Source organism: Haliotis rubra, unplaced genomic scaffold, assembly GCF_003918875.1.
Source record: "Haliotis rubra isolate DU_JTF1 unplaced genomic scaffold, ASM391887v1 Scf183, whole genome shotgun sequence".
Taxonomy (NCBI): Eukaryota; Metazoa; Mollusca; class Gastropoda; order Lepetellida; family Haliotidae; genus Haliotis; species Haliotis rubra.
In genome coordinates, this window is record NW_025765814.1 from 1368158 (window position 1) to 1386541 (window position 18384).

Consider the following 18384-nt stretch of genomic DNA (forward strand, 5'->3'; position numbering starts at 1 on the left):
ACACCAGAAATGGACTTAACACATTGTGCCCATGTGGGGAATCAAACCCAGGTTTTCGGCGTGACAAGCGAACGCCTTAACCACTAGGCTACCCCACCACCCCAGCTGGAAAGAGATTTGTGATTTGACATGGTGATGACTGACCTCTCTCCTGGCATCAGCAAGTTCTTTAAGTTCAGACCAGATTTGCCGGATTTCCTCAGCCCGTGCCTTGATCTTGGTGGACTCAAAATGATTGCTTGAAATCATATTCTGTGCCATGGCTAATACCGAGTTAATCCGTTCCTCATTTGACGAGAGTTCATGTACAAAGTCCTCAAATCGTTGTTGCAATACCTTGAGAAAGGAATATTCATGATCATAATTATGTGTCTACACATAGTTCCTTTAATGTATACAATGCATATCAGCCCAAAATCATGCAACTGCTTTAGAAGATCTGACCTACCTCAATGTGTTCCAGGTCCTGACCATAGTCCTCGGATGCTGCGCCCACACACTTGTCCGAGATCCAGCTGGACACCTCATTGGCCTCATGGTAGAATTCAAACAGCTTCTTGCTGTCGATGAGCTTGGCCCGTCTCTGATTGACGAGGTCCTGGAGGCGGCTATGCTGCTGCTCGATGTCAGACTGGAGATTGAAATGTTTCAGATTTCAAATCTGGTGGCTTAGGAAATGGGTAACATATTCTTTATTGCACTTTGGAAATTATACAACTAATCCAAAGCCAGAGGACCTGTAAATATTGGGGCTAGAACTGGTCTTCAGCAACCCATGCTTGTCGTAATAGGCAACTAATGGGATCGAGTTATCAGGCTCGCTGACATGGTTGACACATGTCATCGTTACCAAATTGTCTAGATCAATGCTCATGCTGTTAATCACTGGATTGTCTGGGCCAGACTCAATTATTTTCAGACTGCTGCCATATAGCTGGAATATTGCTCTAAAATATTGCATTAAACAACAAACCAAATCAAACCAAACCAAAGCCAGAGTCAAGTCAAGTTCTGATCAGTCTACTCTTGCTAAACATTAAGTGTGAACTTATTATTTGAACCCAATATTTGGAACAGTCTGTTAAGATGCCAGGTTCAGAGAGTACTTTGAATCATTAATATGGTGATGGTGGAGCATTACTCGCCACCATGTTGACCAACGTGGCATGAGACCCAGACTGCTCCAATTTGCAACATGGCCTTGACATTTGACTCACTTGTTTTTTCTTTATGTTGGCACTGTCGTAGTGTTCCTTCTCTGTGATTGTCCGACTAAGGGCAGACAACTCTCCAATGCTGTTGCTGAAGTTGTCAATGTCTCTCTCCAAGGCATCTAGTTTCTTCATCAATGCCTGGAATACAATTCTTATTCTTATTCTCCTAAAACATTGTTACAGTCAAATGATTAAACACAAATCAAAACAAGAAATTTGTATACAGTCCAATAGGAAGATGTTTCATCATCATCAAGGTGTCATCAGCGCCTTGAGCATGTACTAGTTGCATGGATATGTGCGCTATATAAATATCCTATCATCATCATCACCATCATCATCCTTTTCAGAACAAATGACAAAAAGAAACTACATACGAAATTGTTCTTCAGACAATTTTCTGCCTATGTACGGAAATGATACCGTACTGATGGATGCCAACTTTAAAGCTGTGGACACAGAAAGCACACCAACCTGAACCTGGTCTCCGTCGCGTCCGAGATCAGAGCTCGTCAACTGTGGCAGCTTCTCATTCATCCATGCCTCAGCTTCAGCAACTTCAGTGTAAAACTGAAAAGAAGTTAAAAATAACATCACATCACTGTCATAAGATCCATGAACTTCTTCTGACCATTCCAAATACCAACTGCATCATCATACATGCAAACTCGCATTTGTAATTATTTCCTGGATTGAAAAAATTACCACCACTGAAGCCCCTAACACTCACCATTTTTCAAAAGACATTCTCCGAGAACTAGTCTTTTTTACCTTTTTTAAGTCTATTATTATTTCGTGGGCATTCTAGATAATCAGACTGAATGAAGCTGGCCATATCAGTTTGTACAGTACTGTAAATCGTATTCACCTTCTGTGCCTCTAGAGCTTCCTGTAGCTTGAGTTTCCTGGTTGTGGTAGTCTTCTTGAGCCGCTGCAGTTGACCGTGCAGGTCATCAAGACGAGACTGGATATCCTGAGAGGCGAAGTGCTTGCTACGGACCATCAACTGGGCTGCATTAGCCACCGATTCGATAAGAGGTTCGTGAGCCACTATCTCGACTCCAAGGTCTGGGAAACAGAAGATAATCACAATGACCTCCCTGGTAGGCAGCAGATTAAAGTACCAATGAAACGAATGTCACTGTAAACTGCCCAAAATGTCCCTTGACTTTCAGGATGTCAGAATGTTTACAGGACACCAATTATTCCACTATCAGAACATTTTGGTAACAATTCTACAAAAACGAGCAAAAAGTAGCCCTAAGAATCTTCATGCTCCATATTCACTCAAGTGTAAAGATTAAGAATCTACAAATTCATCTGACAGTTTTAAGGGTTCAATAGCAAAATGCACTGTCCAAAAGGATTCTGAAATCAAAGTGAGCCATTGTAGAGCTAATCATGGACAGAGTTGTTGGTTTGTACCTGAGATCAGATATAAGGTAATGTATCAAACTAATTCTTTACAAGCGGTTGATGTTTATTTATCATTTGACAGGAAAGGTTGTTTCACAAGAGTGAGAGAGTGATTACTGCTTAATTCATCATCAACATTGCACATCTTCACAGTGAGCTGTCATGTGTGATGTGTAAAACACAGGTCATGCGGTGTTCAATAAATCATGTGACAATCCGTGAAACACATCCCTAACATCATGCAACACATCACTGTGGATGGTGACTTACACTTAAATGCATCTCCTGAACACACAGAAAGAGAAACTTGAAATTTGTGATGCTATTCATATTCTGTATTCATGTGAAATCCAAAACATTTATTGTGCAATGGTGGAATTATCAGACTGGTTTCCTCTCAACAACAACAAAGTTGGCTTAAACTTTTTCACCATACTTTCCGAATCGTTAACTTCATAAAGACAATAAAAAAAACATTTATTAGTCAGTAGTTAGAACGAATCCATCAATCATACTTCAATTTTCTTGACAATCAAAGTTCAATTTCTTAAGATCTAGCTCTTAAACATATGTCAGTTAAGAATTGACTTCAAAGTTTGTGTTCCTGGACACATACTGTAAAAACTAGTAGGCATAATGAGTACATCCTAAAGTCTGACTGAGTTCTGGTTTTACGCTGCTTTTAGCAATATTCCAGCAACATCATGGCAGGGGACACCAGAAATGGGCTTCACACATTGTACCCATGTGGGGATTCGAACCCTGGTTTTCGGCATGACGAGCCAACGCTTTAACCACTAGGCTACCCCACCGTCCCATATGCTAAAGTCAATATTTATGAACAATAATAACTTCACAGACTGCTTATTCATTTACAGGCAACAAATGAAATCAGTGATGACCTTCAGTATAATTAGACAACACAGGCCCTGCCTATTTATTTATCATCCAATCAGGAAACAGACATCATGATCAGTTAGTGGGTGTGGCCTATGTCTTTCTTTGTTTTATGGAAACCTAAATGCAAACATCTCATATAGTCAACCAATAAAATGACACTGAATAACTTGTCATGTATTTATAAGAATTTATAAAGTGATATTAACCTCCCTTGCCATAAACAGATCCGTGTTATTAAGAGAAATTTACCTGATGCTTCTTCATGAGATTCTGAACATCTGACAAAGAATGACCCAGATCAGTGGACTCTGCTGTTGGTCTTTTTCTTGTATCCATGACAACTCATCCTCCACGTCTCGGAAGAACTGGTACATTCTTAGAGCCTCCTCCAGATTGTCTCGTCGAATGTGACACGGCTCTGACAACGAGTTGTACCTGTAGGAGGGAACTGACTTGTTCACAATGAACACTCTTCAACTTTCAGAAACACTGCAGCTCTTATACTACTTCCTTTAACATCACAATCCTTGAGATGAATATGACCGACATCTGTATTTATAAACAAAGAATCCAATTACACATACCTGATAGAGACCTTATATACCCCAACCTAAAGGTATCCAGGAGATTTGGATGTCTCACATGACCTACAGGTAACCATTATACATGGACCTGTCATGACTTACACGTACCCATCAAGCGCCAGCTGTTTGGAGATATCATGTGACAAATAAGTATCCAATACACACTGACCTCTCGGAGACCTCGCGTGCAGTGGCTTGCAGTTCCTTGTTGAGGAAGTGTCGTGACTCCCTGAACACCTGTGCAGCGTCCAGAACGTCTTGCACCTTCTCCTGGTGTGTCAAGATGTCCTGCTCCAGTTGCTGCAACAACGCCACAATCACACTTTATTCTAGTAACCTGTACAACAGCTCCGGATCAGGCTTTAAAATCTCTTTACTGGGAACAAATGTGCATAAGCCCACCTAGAAAATCAGTAAAGGTTGTGATGCTTAGCACATACCTGATGTTTCTTGAGCAGTGCGTTGACAGTTGTGAGGTCCTTGCCATGGTCTTCGGACTCCAGCTGGTTCTCGACCTCGTCCATCCATGTGTTGAGGTCGTCTGCCACACGGTTGAACAGCATGGCCTGACAGAAGAGAGTGCAATGTTTTTAATCATACTCACATTCATATTAACATCAATAACATTGTGGGTGTGGAAATGTCCAATCGATTTATCCAGTTTTTAAGTTTCTCCAAGTTCATCAAATGGTGTATCACATGTAACAGTCGTACCCTGTAGGCATCCTGCAAACGGTCCTTCTTCTCAGTGCTGGCGGCAATGAGGGCTTGCCAGCTGAGTTCCAGTTCCTCAAGCCTCTTTCTGATGTCCGGTGTGGCGTAATGTGAGTCATCTATCAGTCCTTGACCCTCCTGTAACAAACATGTCAGTCATGATGGTTACTATGGACTTCAAGGGGTGAGTGAGTGAGTTTAGTTTTACGCTGCACTCAGCAATCTTCCAACTATATTTCGGGGCCTGTAAATAATCGAGTCTGGACAAGAAAATCCAGTGATCAACAGCATGAGCATCTATCAGCACAATTGGGAACCGATGGCATGTGTCAACCAAGTCAGCGAGCCTGACCACCTGATCCCGTTAGTCGCCTCTTATGACAAGCATGGGTTACTGAAGGTTCATTCTACCCCGGATCTTCTCAGGTCACGGACTTCAAGGAGGTTTGATAAACACATAACAGATGACTTGTCCTGCAGTCACTTTGAGGAGCAATGGGAGATACCCAGCTATGGTTTGACAAGGCAACACCTTAAGGTACTGGGTTCCATTGGACAAAACAACCTTACCTTAATGATAATCGTGTTAAGGTATGGGAGTTAGTGCTATGTTCACACTTACATGCACAACAGCATCTACTCTGTTTCTGTTGGATGTGAGTTCAGCCTCGAATGCTGTGTGTTTCTGGAGCTTGTTCTGGAGGTTGACAGGGTCGCGGTAAGACTCATCAAGGGCGACCTGCAGCTTCTCGTTGATCCAGCCAGAAACCTGAAGAAGCAGAAAGTCTCATGACAATTAACTAGCATACAAAATGATACAACCCTTCAACGTCATACAGTTTCCCCAATCACTACTGACAAACGATGGACATGGTTTTCACTATTCAAGGAACACTATTTAAGTGCAACTCTTTAAAATCTATTTTTAAATCAAAGAGATTTCTGTCTCAAAGTATTTACTCCTAAGTGGGTACCTTGTAACAAGGACGATTATCTTGGGTATCAGTTTCCCTAATAAGCCGTGACTGTTCATATGCGATGCTAACATTCTTGTTCATACTGTGAAGTCAACGCTATCATGTATTTCCTCCTATTTAAACTTAAATCTCAAGAGCAATCATACCAAATGGAAGGAAATTACTACAATATAGACAAGATTTTGATTTGTTGGTTTGTTGCAATATTCCAGATATATTGCATCTGTCTGCAAATCAGCCAATCTGGACGAGACGAGTGAGTGATCAACATCATGAGCATCATTCTACGCAAGTGGGTAACGATGACAAATATGGACAAGAATGTGTGTTGAGTAATCTGACAAGAGACTCACCTCATAGAGATTCCTGAGGAAAAGCTGGTAGTGGCGTGAATCCTCCAACTTCCTGCGTCTGGCTGCAGCAAGCTGCCACATGTTGTCCCTGCGCTTTGAGGACCGTCTGACAGCGGGATGTGATCTCGTCCTTGGCATAGTGCTGCTGTGTACACAGGTCAGTGGCGAACTGGTTCAGGTCCTCGATGCGGTCCTCCTGGGCCTTCACTGTCTTCTCAAAGCCGTCGTGTTTCTTCAGTAGGCTCTCTACGCTGTACAGAGTGTGCTGCAATTGACAACAGACGTCAATGTTTTCATGTCAATGATGGAATGTGATCAAGAGGGCTCAAACATTCTTTTCACAAACACTAGATATTGTAATGCTTTCAACCCATTAGTTCATGATATGAACATTAACTTGTGTTCTACAGCTGCATCACATGTTAAAGGTGTTCTTTCTCTGATATTTTACATCTCAAACCCAATACCCATCCCCTCCTGTGTTAAGTGAGTATGGTTTTACCCTGCTTTAAGCAATATTCGAGCAATACCACAGCGGGGACACCAGAAATGGCCTTCACATATTGTACCCATGTGGGGAATCGAACCTTAGTCTTTGGCATGAAGAGCGAACACTTTATCCACTAGACTACCCAACCGCCCCTCTCTTGTTTTAAGACACTCCATATTATAGGAGCCATTGTAAACCACAAATACATCTTTAAATATATAGTCAAAGCATATGTGAGTGAGTGAGCTTAGTTTTACACCGCTTTTAGCAATATTCCAGCAATATCACAGTGGGGGATACCAGAAATGGGGCTTCGCACAATGTTCCCATGTGGGGAATTGAACCTGGGTCTTCTGTGTGATGAGTGAACACTTTAACCACTGGGCTACCCCGTCGCCCCTAACGCATATGTGAACAAGATTAACATACTACTAAAAGGCCCTTGGCTCATCTCAAAGCCTCAGTAGAAATTACTGTAGACTGCATCAGTCAAACATATTGACACACTGGATCTGTGTTCTGATAATGCAGCACTCACTCCAAGATCTTCGTTTGCCAGAAAAGCCTCCTTGGTGGCAAGCCATGTGTCGGCCTGCTCTGCGGTCTCCTTGAAGACCTGGAGGTCGTGACACTGCGTGAGGAGATGGTTCCGCTTGTCCCACGACCCACTCAGGGCCAACTTGGTCTTCTCCAGCTCCTTCACTGTCTTCTGGATCTGCTCCGTGGCGTAGTGCTGGTTGTTCACCAGGTTCATCCCACTCTCCCGGATGGACGTGAAGTGAGTCTTGCGGCCGTCGATCTCAGCCTGGAGGACACATTTACTTTGTTGTCATACCCATGCTTTGTTTTAAACATTATTCAATATACTGGATCACAGTGGGATTAACTTTATCCTAGCTGTGTACTTCACTCAAATTTCATATTCAAGCACTCTTTACAAAGTAAACCACAAGAAGTATTTAATGGTAGAATTTAACACAACTCCTGACAGTGCTTTAACCTCCCCAGGAGTGGTTCAAATGCAGTGAATAAAAATCACAGTCACATCTTCAAACAGGTGACATCTTCAAACAGGTGACATCATTTGGTCGAATTATTTTCCCAAATCATACTTGAATACATTTTACTTACAGAAGCCAAATCTCTAATAGAGTCAACATTTTGTTGACATGACATGATGTCCTCTTTCATTTAAGGTGTAGAATTAACACTCGTGATTATAATAGCTAATCTGACTATAAATCAAAGTTTCTGTTCTGGAGAGCTGCACTAACTGCAGGATTCCATGGTGAGCCTACCTTCCTCTCGTGGTGCATCTGGAGGAGGTTCTCTGCCTCGGTCACATCTTTGGCAAGGTCTCCAGAGTTCATCCTAGCCATCATCTCATTGGACCACTGGATCTGTGAGTTCGAACACATCATGATGTAGATGCAGTGAATACAGTATGTTCAGATGTACTGATTCTTTCAACTTATCGAGCCTCTATATCAGCTGATGAGTTGCCATGGCTGCACTTCACTTCACTGCATAGTAATCTGATTTGTTGTGCAATATCACTACCAGATGTAACAAGTGTTGGTCAAAAAAGGTTAAAATGTGACTTGGGAGTCATTCCAACCTACCAGTTCACGAGCATCTGCTAGGAATTTCTGCAGTCTGTATGATTCTGCAAGTTTTGATTTTCTGAAAGAAAATGAATAAACTTTCAATCATTTCTTATTATCCACATTTACACCACAAACTTTAGACGACAGATTCCAAATGAGTTTTCTGTGGACATAAGCATATATCCACTTAATTGGAGCTCAATCTTATTGAGAACACCTGGCATCCCACTGACCTGGTGTCTGACAGTTCCTCCAGCCTCTCCCAGTTGTCCTCCGCCTCCTGTTGCTTCTCCTCGATGGACTTCACCATGTCGGGATGCCTCTTACGTAGTTTCACAGCTTGGGTCTCAATTTTCTGGAAATAAGATGAATTTGTAACAAAGCGAGCAGAACAATCAGATGATTATGTCATAATGAATGTGTCCTTTCGTTATCTGTCCTAACCGAAGAATTAGCTCACCTCCAACTGGTTCTGGAGCGCTGTCATGTCCCGTTCGATGTCCTCCTGCTTTCTCTGCAGCGCCTGCACACCTGCCAGATCCTTCCCAACATCCTCTACCGACAAAAGTGATGCCTTCTCATTAATACGCTCGTTGACATCATCCACGTCCCGGTTGAAGGCATGCATCTCCAGGGCAGCCGCCAGTTTCACCTTGTAGTTGTTGAGGTCTCCTTGTAGGTCCTTCCATCTGGGGTAAAGAGAGAGTGAGTGAGTGAGTTGAGTTTAATCCTGTATTAAATAATAGTTCTGGTATATCACTGTGTGCAAGCATAATGTGTTGAAACATATTTACTGTAGACATGTAACGCTTGGAAATCCATGCATTAGTCTGTGCTGACAGATTCTTTCCCTCACCAGTGAATCCAGGACTATCAAAGGGAAGTAATTCCGTACATTGCATTGTGCCAGTTATGAACCCTGTGTCCATGTCTAGGAGGAAAATGTAACATAAGTTGTCAAGCTAATTGAGAAATAGATAGAAATCTGTTAATGAAGCTGTCTGTCCACTCACTGTTTGTTCATATTGTCCCGCCTCTGTTTGACCGCCTTGGTGTCTGTGCGTCCCTGGGACACGAGTCTGTCAGCCAGGTCATTGATGGCCTTGATACGCTTCTCGTCTACAGTAATGCCCTGCAACAAACATCCCGACATGGTTTCAACTCTAGGTATGCATAAATCTGTAGCTGGGTATTAAGCAGTGACTTCTTTATACAAACTCTTTAGGCCCCACTGACTTATCAGCCAGGATTCATTCAAGTTATTCTGGTGTCAACATGTTCCCATGACTTGCATTCTGACAAATTCTTTAGAAATTATGTGAAGGAAAGGATGAGGATGACTTACAGCAGACTCCTGGTTGTTGACCTTCTTCTGCAGCTCCACGCAGTGCTCGTAGTCACGCCCCATGTTGCCTGCACTCACCAGGGTTTCCTGGGAGGACAAATAGGTATTGTGAGAGAAGCTTGCAGACTAGTCAACACTACTTAAATAATACAGGGAACACATACTCCAGATTGAATATCTAAATTACCATATGCTTGACATTTTTATGTTGATATTTTGTAATCACATTTAAAAATATATTTCAAGACACTATTTTCAATACTGCCTTGACAAAATCATAATGTTTGTTAAATTGACCAAAAAGAACCACAATAAGAAAACATGACTTGTTTTACAAAATTTATACTGATGAACATTCAAAACAAGTAGTCTCATCTATAATGGCATTAATATTCAATGCATCTTTCATAATTGATATTTCCGTACAATTACAAATGTGTTCTACTTAACTGACTAAACTTACTTGATTATCAACAGACAACCCATCTCACCTTTTCTCTGATCCACATTTCAACTCTGTCCACCTGCTCGTTGAACTCCAGGATGTCCTTGGCCTCGCCCAGACCACGACCCCTGTTGGTGGAAGCCTGCAGCAGCTCGTTCCACTTAGCCGTGAGTGTCTGCAGGCACTGCCGGATATCTCCTGAAGCCTGGTGCCGCTTTTGTATGAGGAGATCTCCTTGCTGGGAGGAAGAACAGATCACAGTTAGCATGTGTATATTCTAAAATAGGTAAAATAACATTCATGTCATGCCACTGATTTTCTACTCACGAATTTTGAATTTCTGGTTAAAAAGAATCGATGAACAAGATGTGAGCATGAATACACAATGTTCTTTAGAAAGTGGTCAAATGTAACACAAGTTATATTTGGGATTACTCTTTCTCAGTAAAGTATAGATTCTAATACTTTTGGGGGTGGAGTTCCATCCGGTATTTGAACCCACACTCTCAGAGTGAGGCAACTGATCGCCAGCGAAGTGAGCAGTTTGAACTTAAGTCCACATTTAAATTATAGGACAAGGTACAGTAACATACATTGTAGATGTTTGCCACTAATGGAACAGAGACACAATGGCATGGAACTACAGTTGGTGGTAGAGCTGGCCCTGTGGCTGCACTCATGTTATCAGTGATTACAGCTGAGGCATTATGTGACTATAGGCATACCTCCTTGATCTTACTGATCCTGTCAGTGTTGGCCACAATCTCGGCCTCAAAAGCTTGATGCTTCTGTAGCTTCTTCATCTTGTCGTACAGGTCAGTGACGTCCTGGAAGTCGTCCTCATACGCCACCTTCAGCTTGTCGTCAATCCAGCCTTCAGCCTGCCACATGGGAGAGACATTAACATCAAGGTAACATGGACGATAGTGGTGAGAGTTGGGTTTTATGCCACTCTGAATGGTATTCCAGTCACATCAGAGCATGTAATCCTAGCATGGGAGGAAAGCCCTAAGTAATGCAGGTATTAGACGGTTACCACTCTGGCAAAATCCACAGATGTAAACACACCAAGAAAATAAATTAGCAGAATTCAAACCCATGAACACCCGTAAATATTGTGTCCCTAGATCTAAAAATATTCAAATACAATATCATCTTTTCTGCTGAATTGCACAAGGGTTATTTTTCTGCAATAAATTTTCAAAAACTGTGGCCTTCTCTTATCATTTATAATTTCAAATGAATGTCACATGAAGCATGCCCTTGTCCATACTTTAAGATCATCGCAAAGTGCTACAATATCCTCCATGTCGGACACTCGAGTCCTGTATGATCACAACAACTGTCTGTGGTTCTACAATACCCACACTGAGGGATAAACAGTAAACACCGTCTCATGCACACAATGGACCAGTGTGTAATGGCCACAATGATGCTGACTCATCACAAATTTGTTAGGGCCCAAGGCATAAAGACAACTTAGTATATCTCATCATCCAGGTATCCCAGGACCAGTAACTCAAGTAGGCTTCATGCCATTAGGAGACTGGTGGTTTATGTGAGGTCCACTTTATGATGCTGCCTTGAAGAGACACAGTGACACTCACCTCAGCAACATCTCTGTTGAAGTTGGCATATAACATGTTGTCTGATATTCTGTTCTTTCTCTGGGAACTCAAATCTTTGATATGACCTCGTCTGGACAATAAATAATAAAAAAACGCAATGAATATCGAACAATGAAACTGTGGAAACTATGGCTAGAACATATCAGGATGTGGTGAGTCAATCTGTAAATCTGCATGAGGTGTATAAGTGAGTGAGTTGTGTTCAAGTCCAGTTACATCACAGCATCTCAGTCGGATATGGAAAAAAAGCCTGCAGTGCAGTCTTGAGACATTTTGTTCCTGTGGTTCAACCAACGAGCAATGGTAGGTTTGATCCTGACAAACCTTGAAACATAATTGGGTGAACTAGAGTTCAAACCCTCAATCAGGTTTATGGCATAACCAAGGGCAACAACTCTGCACAGCGAAATGTGGCACCCTAGCGACTGAGTGAGTTTAGTTTTACGACGCACTCAGCATTATCCCAGCTATATGGCAGCAGTATGTAAATAATCCAGTCTGCACCAGACAATCCAGTGATTAACAGCTTGAGCATCAACCTGCACAATTGGGATGCAGTAAAGTGTCAACCAAGTCAGTGAGCCTGACCACCTGATCCCGTTAGTCACCTCTTATGACAAGCATGGGTTACTGAAGATTAATTCTAATCCAGATCTTCACGGGTTGTGGCACCTTAGACCAATTGGGAATCAATGCCCTCCAACATAGTCATGACTATCGACATCAAAACACAAAGACTAATTTCCAGCTTATTGACATTATCCTTCTTTTAAATTAGCTTGACAATATGTTTGCTTCATAGTTCCACATTCAGTGAATAACTACATACCTCTGATTGACAGCAGCCATAGTTTTCTGTACAGTCTGAGCCTCGAAATGGTTGTCTGTCACCAGCTGTTGTCCGTGAGCTGTGACTGCTGACAGTTTCTCCTCCTGCGTCTCCAGCACCTTCTCAAACGCCTCGTGTTTCCTCAGGAGCCCCTCCACCTGCTCCACAGACTCTGCTGAGTCGGGACTGGCCAGATACACCTGTGACATGAGTGAGTGAATAAGTTGGAGTTTACGCCACTTTTAGCATGATTCCAGCAATAATCTGGTGGGAAACACCAAAAATGGGCTTCACACAATGTGCCCTTGTGGGGAAACGAACCCTGGTCTTCAGCTTGACAAGCAAATGCCCTAACCACTAGACTACTCCAACCTGTGACATGTTGCACAATGCAGATTGGAACATCACACAGAACTCACATCGGACACATCTCATTGTCATGGATTTACAAGGGTTACCTCTTGGTTCACTGCTTCTAACAAATCACACTAAACATGACTGGGGGTGGTGACGGAAGACACTGTTTCATAAGGGACCGTTCATAATTTATGGCTGTGGGGGTGGGTGGTGGTGGTGGTGGTAGGTGGGCAATGATTTTAAGGGGTGGGTGGGGGTGGGTGGGGGTGTTCACCCATTTTGTTCTGGTCATAAATTTTGTACACGCATTAGGGGGGTCATCAATTTTGTACACATGTACTTAGGGGAGTGGGGGTGGGTTCATCAATTTTGTACATAAAATATTTTAAAATTACGCTTAGAAATTATGGGAGGAGGGGGTGTCATTGATTTTGTACATGACATGCAGGGGGGGGATCACTTATTTTGCACATAAATTTTAAGGGAGGTCATTCACATTGTATATGCTTCTCAATAAAATCATCATCTACCCCCCTAGCAATAAATTATGAATGGTCCCTAAAATAAGTTTAAAACAAAATCAACTTTGAGTTATTAAATAAGCATGAAATGAATTCATTTTAATTATATAATTACAACTGATATATACTACAAAAAGAAAATAGAGAACAACAAGTTATTTTATATTATAGACCATGACAGATTCAGATGTTCTTTAACTTCCCTTGAACAGTATATGTCTAGACTCATTAAAAAATATTTCATAAACTAGAGTTTCTCTACCTACCTCCTGGGATGAACTGAGAGTGTTAAGTTGCTCAGCATCGCGAAGGAAGATCTGGACATCATATAGCTGGTCGTAGTACTCCTTCCTCTTGTTCCAGGTGGCCACGAGCCGCTCCTGCATCCGCTGCACCTCGTTCACCTTGTCCGAAATCTGCTCATTGTAACATAGAAATAACTCAGTACAAAGAAGTATGCCGTCAGGAAATCACTGCAGAACATCAGTCAAGAGAAGTTATGAACTGGACAGAGGCTACCTTAAGCAACACTCCAGGCACAGCAAGCGCCACACTGTGTGGAGAATCAAACTCAGGTCTCTGGGATGACCAGCAAACACTCTAACCACAAAGCTACTCCACTACTTAATGGAGTCAGATTTTGCTTGTGGTAGCAAGTCCTTTGCTTGATGGAGGGTGTATCCAAACGTTGCATTGAAAGTATTAATAAATCCATTATTTATCTGTGTTCATTGATAATATATTCCACAGAAGACATTGTACTACATCACCCATAACATGATGTAGAAGTTTGTTTGTTTGTTTGTTTGTTATTTAAGGCCTCACTGAACAATATTCCAGCTATACCACAGCTGTCGGCAAATATTAGAGTCTGGACCAGACAATCAAGTGATTAACAGCATGGGCATAGATCTACGCAATTGGGATATGGGACCAGACCCCGTTAGTAGTCTCTTACGACAAACATGCGTTGTTGAAGACCAATTCTAACCTTGATCTTCATGGGATGAAGTGGAAGTAAAAGCCATAATATATACAGAATGAGAATTACCACAGAAAATGATAACCTTCCATACTTCAAAATTCAGCTAAGTGCAACAAATCTAAAGTAACAACTAGCTGTGTCCGCAGCTAGTACTGACCTCTTCACTTGCATAGTGTCCATTCTCTATCATGGCTAGTCCTGTGCCGATGACTGCGTCAAATGTGCTTCCTCTAGCGTCTATCTCAGCACGGATCTCGTCTTGTCGGGTACGCAGCAGGTCAGCGGCCTGTGCATCTCGCACAGTCTTCTCTGCCAGCATCTCTCGCTCCGTAGCCTTGGCCCAGCCGAGCAGGTCACGCACCTGGGATACAGATGGTATCATACATTACAAACCTGTCCGACATGAAACAGTGCTTCCATACATTAAACAAACAATGGAAAACAAGGCCTCAGCATCACTGATGTGCACTTGTTGTACCAGCAACATCTGTGATCAAGCCAGGAGAATTTTCCATTGCAGCCAACCCTACTAGTATCATGTTTGTGAGAACATAGAAATGTACAACTGAAATCTCTGTGCAATGACAATCCTCATATCATACAACCTCTTGGATTTATCTAAAATAAGTAGAGCAAACACTAGACCCTCTATCGTAAACTAAGGAATCATGAGCTCTGACCATTAGTGCCACTGTAATCGAGTCATGACAGTTGAATTTAACATACCTTTAAGAACCGCTTTTAGCAATATTCCAGCCATATCATGGTGGGGTACACCAGAAATGGGCTTCACACATTTTACCCATGTGGGGAATCGAACCTGGGACTTCAGTGCGACGAGCGAATGCTTTAACCATTAGCATATCCCCAACCCCCATTCCTTAAAGAACATGGCCTGGACAGTTGTAGAATGAATAAATGTCCAGGTTGGACCAGTGACAAAGTACAGACACTAAATGCAGCACTGCTGTGGTCTACTTACAGAAGCGTTGAACTTGTGGAGGTCAGCAGCAGCCAGTAGCTGGCCCTTGCGGATCTCTGCCCTCTCCTGTAGGTGGCCCCAGTGGTCCACCACAGCAGCCTGCAGCTCCTCGATCTGGTCGGCATTTTCCCCGGGGTACGCCTCCTGCAGGCGCCCAGAGTCATCAATCAGGATCTGGAGCTGTTCATGTGGAGGAGAGAAGGGAACATTAGCTTATCTCAGAAACGCAAAAGATATCTTTAAAACATGAGTTTGTGTTGTAATGTTTGTGTGCATAAAGTGACCATGGCTGTAAGCTACTGGAATATCTACCTGAGCTTCAAGGGCAACCAGTTCATTCTCGAAAGCCTCGTGTTTCTTGAGGTACTTCTGGGTGGTGTAGTAGTCACGGCCTAGATCATCAGGGATGCTGGACTCCTTCTCCTGCAATATATGCCTTCAGATACCTGACGTGTCTCATTCAAGTGGGGTCTTATTTAAAATAATTATTACAAGAAAAACTCCATGGATACCAGTCATCTGTGTTGGTGACAACCAGAAGTAGACATACAGTTGACAAACCAAGGACAAACATCATGCCAAGGCAAATCAGGAATTATTTCAACAACTAGCAGATCCTGGTATTGCTAAGGGATGCAACTCTGCACATGGAAATTTGGTACCAGACAAATGGTCACTGACTGTATTGACAAGGTCAATAGCATGATCATCATACCAACAGTACTCATACATGTCGTTATTTGTGTCTGCCACTCTCCATTCATTTTCCTTACCTGAATCCTTGACAAAGCCTCCTCTACATCTCGGTTGAATCTATGAATGTCCTCCGCCCCCTGTAGCTTGGAGTCGCGGGACTCGATCTGCTCCAGCAGGGTGTTCCAAGCATCACGCAGGTGCTCCTGCCTCTGCTGCACCTGCACAGTGTGAGGTCCCTTGTCATCCAGGAGCCACTTGGCGAGGCGCTCACATCGATTGAATCTCTCAGAACCAGCCTCCACCTTACGCTTAAACTCTTCAAACTTACTTTTCAAGATCTGTAGAAAAAAGACATAGAAATTAATGTAAATTGAATAATTTACACCATGAAAAAAGTTAATCAAAGTTCTACCACTGAGCACTTTTGTAAGTAATTTGTCAGATAATCACTGTTTTAGTGGTGCAATTAATTTTTGTTAACAACCATGGATGATTAAAAAACTTCACAGGTAACATTACCAAATATAACTTCATTCCATGTAACAACAGAAGGTTAATCACCTGAAGATGTTCGTAATCTTGGCCATATTCCTCAGAGCATGCAGTTTGCATCTGCTCGTTGATCCACTCCTCGAACTCCTCACTCTCACGCATGTAGGCGTGGAGACTCTTGGAGTGTTCGAGGTTGCGCGTCCTCTCCGCTGCCAAGCGACGGAGCTTGTTGAGGTTGTCCTGGAGATTGTCCTGTAACAATAGATACTAAACTGTCTCTTTGGAAACTGGTGGAAATAGTGAAGACTGAAAAACATTCCTTGACAACTCAACATTGATGTCTATAAAAAATCTGATGAAATCCAAGAAACCTGGACATAACCCTATGTTAAAACTCTGAAACTTAAGACTTCCAATAGCATGACTTCAGAACTTTGGTATCCTGGGTTATCTCCCCATTATGTCAGTGCATGTGATGCAGGCAGGGGAATACGGAGTATGGAGGTCAGCTGCTGTCCTCCACATCATCATCTATCATCCCAGAATGATTTGGACAGTGTATCTACTAAGAAAGAAATCCCCTGGACTAACCTGTCCCATGCATATCGTATGGTAAAGTTAGTGTGAGATGAAATTGGGTTCAAGGGTATTTTGCTCATGTACTGATTTGCATGCATGTGTGTGTGTGTGTGTGTGTGTGCGTGCGTGCGTGCGTGCGTGCGTGCGTGTGCTTGTACTGCTTGACCAGCTCCTGTTATATCCTTTAATGACAAGCGCCAGGTAGGGAAACAAAAAACGTCTTTCTACACCCTTTGGTACATGGCCTGGGGATGGAACCACCAGCTTTCTGCGCTCCAAGCAGAGGCTGTATCCACTAGACCACGTCAACAGTCAGTATGTCAGTGAGATGGTCAGTTTACCTGAGTCTTCTTCAGCAGAGATGGATCTGCTGATCCCAGCTTGAACAGCCTGGAGGACTCCTTGCCCAGGCTGGTAACGATTCCTGAGTATGTCTGAATGTCAGTTTCTAAAACCTGCAACAAAATAACTAACCATAAGATAACTGTTCTCAACACATTTACTCTTAAGATATTTTAGAAAAACATTATGAAAGAAAAGAAGAGTATGACACATGATATGAAACCTTTGCCATCAAAGTCAGATTAAAATATTTGGTAAATGGAAATTGAAGGTCTTACTCCTTCACATCATTCTAGATTATGAAGCTCTTTGTTCACTTAACAATGTATTCTCCGTGTGTTGACCCCATACCTTATTTTTGGCCAGCATCTTGTCTGCCGCATTCTCATCCCTTCCATAGTCTGTGCTGGAGGCAAGGGACATCCTCTCGTTGATCCAGGCCTCGACCTCTGCCACCTCAGACAGGTACTGGAACAGTCATCAACAGAGTAAGGAATACATGAATACTTGCCTTACTTGGGTAATAATGAGTGATGCAACTTTCATCAATATTCCTGCAATATGAAGCTAGCCTGACAACAGTGTCTGACAGTATTGGCCAGTCTACCTTGTTGGTCCTGACTAAGAACAATGTCAGTTCTTATGATAAAATGTAGTACTGGGGACATGATCTAGCAGCAAGAATCAATCATGTAATAAATGTATGGTCAGGGAAGCATTCAATCAAGGGTGGTGAAGAGTGGTCAGGGAGGCAATCAAGGGTGGTCAGGAGCTCAATCAAGGGTGGCAACCAAGGGTGGTTGGGGAGTCCATCAAGGGAGACAATGAAGGGTGGTCGAGGAGTCCATCAATCGAGGGAGGCAATCAAGGGTGATCATGGAATCAATCAAGGGTGGTGAGGGAGTTTAATCAAGGGAGGCAATCTTGG

General features: G+C 42.6%; 1 protein-coding gene across 1 annotated transcript in view; it reads right to left on the reverse strand.

Annotated features, from left to right (window-relative positions):
• The window catches only part of LOC124273711 (spectrin beta chain, non-erythrocytic 2-like), a 155466-nt gene that overhangs the window by 18687 nt on the left and 118395 nt on the right, over positions 1–18384 (reverse strand). The window contains 33 exon segments of the mRNA XM_046708997.1: positions 145–336; positions 449–631; positions 1218–1352; positions 1689–1784; positions 2083–2273; positions 3418–3427; positions 3780–3856; positions 3859–3965; positions 4284–4414; positions 4555–4680; positions 4829–4966; positions 5451–5597; positions 6159–6254; positions 6256–6423; positions 7187–7453; positions 7947–8048; positions 8271–8331; positions 8489–8610; positions 8716–8944; positions 9269–9387; positions 9601–9687; positions 10092–10283; positions 10771–10926; positions 11653–11743; positions 12503–12702; positions 13647–13796; positions 14523–14726; positions 15348–15527; positions 15660–15770; positions 16121–16381; positions 16605–16787; positions 17456–17569; positions 17808–17924. Coding sequence (XP_046564953.1) covers positions 145–336; positions 449–631; positions 1218–1352; positions 1689–1784; positions 2083–2273; positions 3418–3427; positions 3780–3856; positions 3859–3965; positions 4284–4414; positions 4555–4680; positions 4829–4966; positions 5451–5597; positions 6159–6254; positions 6256–6423; positions 7187–7453; positions 7947–8048; positions 8271–8331; positions 8489–8610; positions 8716–8944; positions 9269–9387; positions 9601–9687; positions 10092–10283; positions 10771–10926; positions 11653–11743; positions 12503–12702; positions 13647–13796; positions 14523–14726; positions 15348–15527; positions 15660–15770; positions 16121–16381; positions 16605–16787; positions 17456–17569; positions 17808–17924 — 4743 coding nt within the window.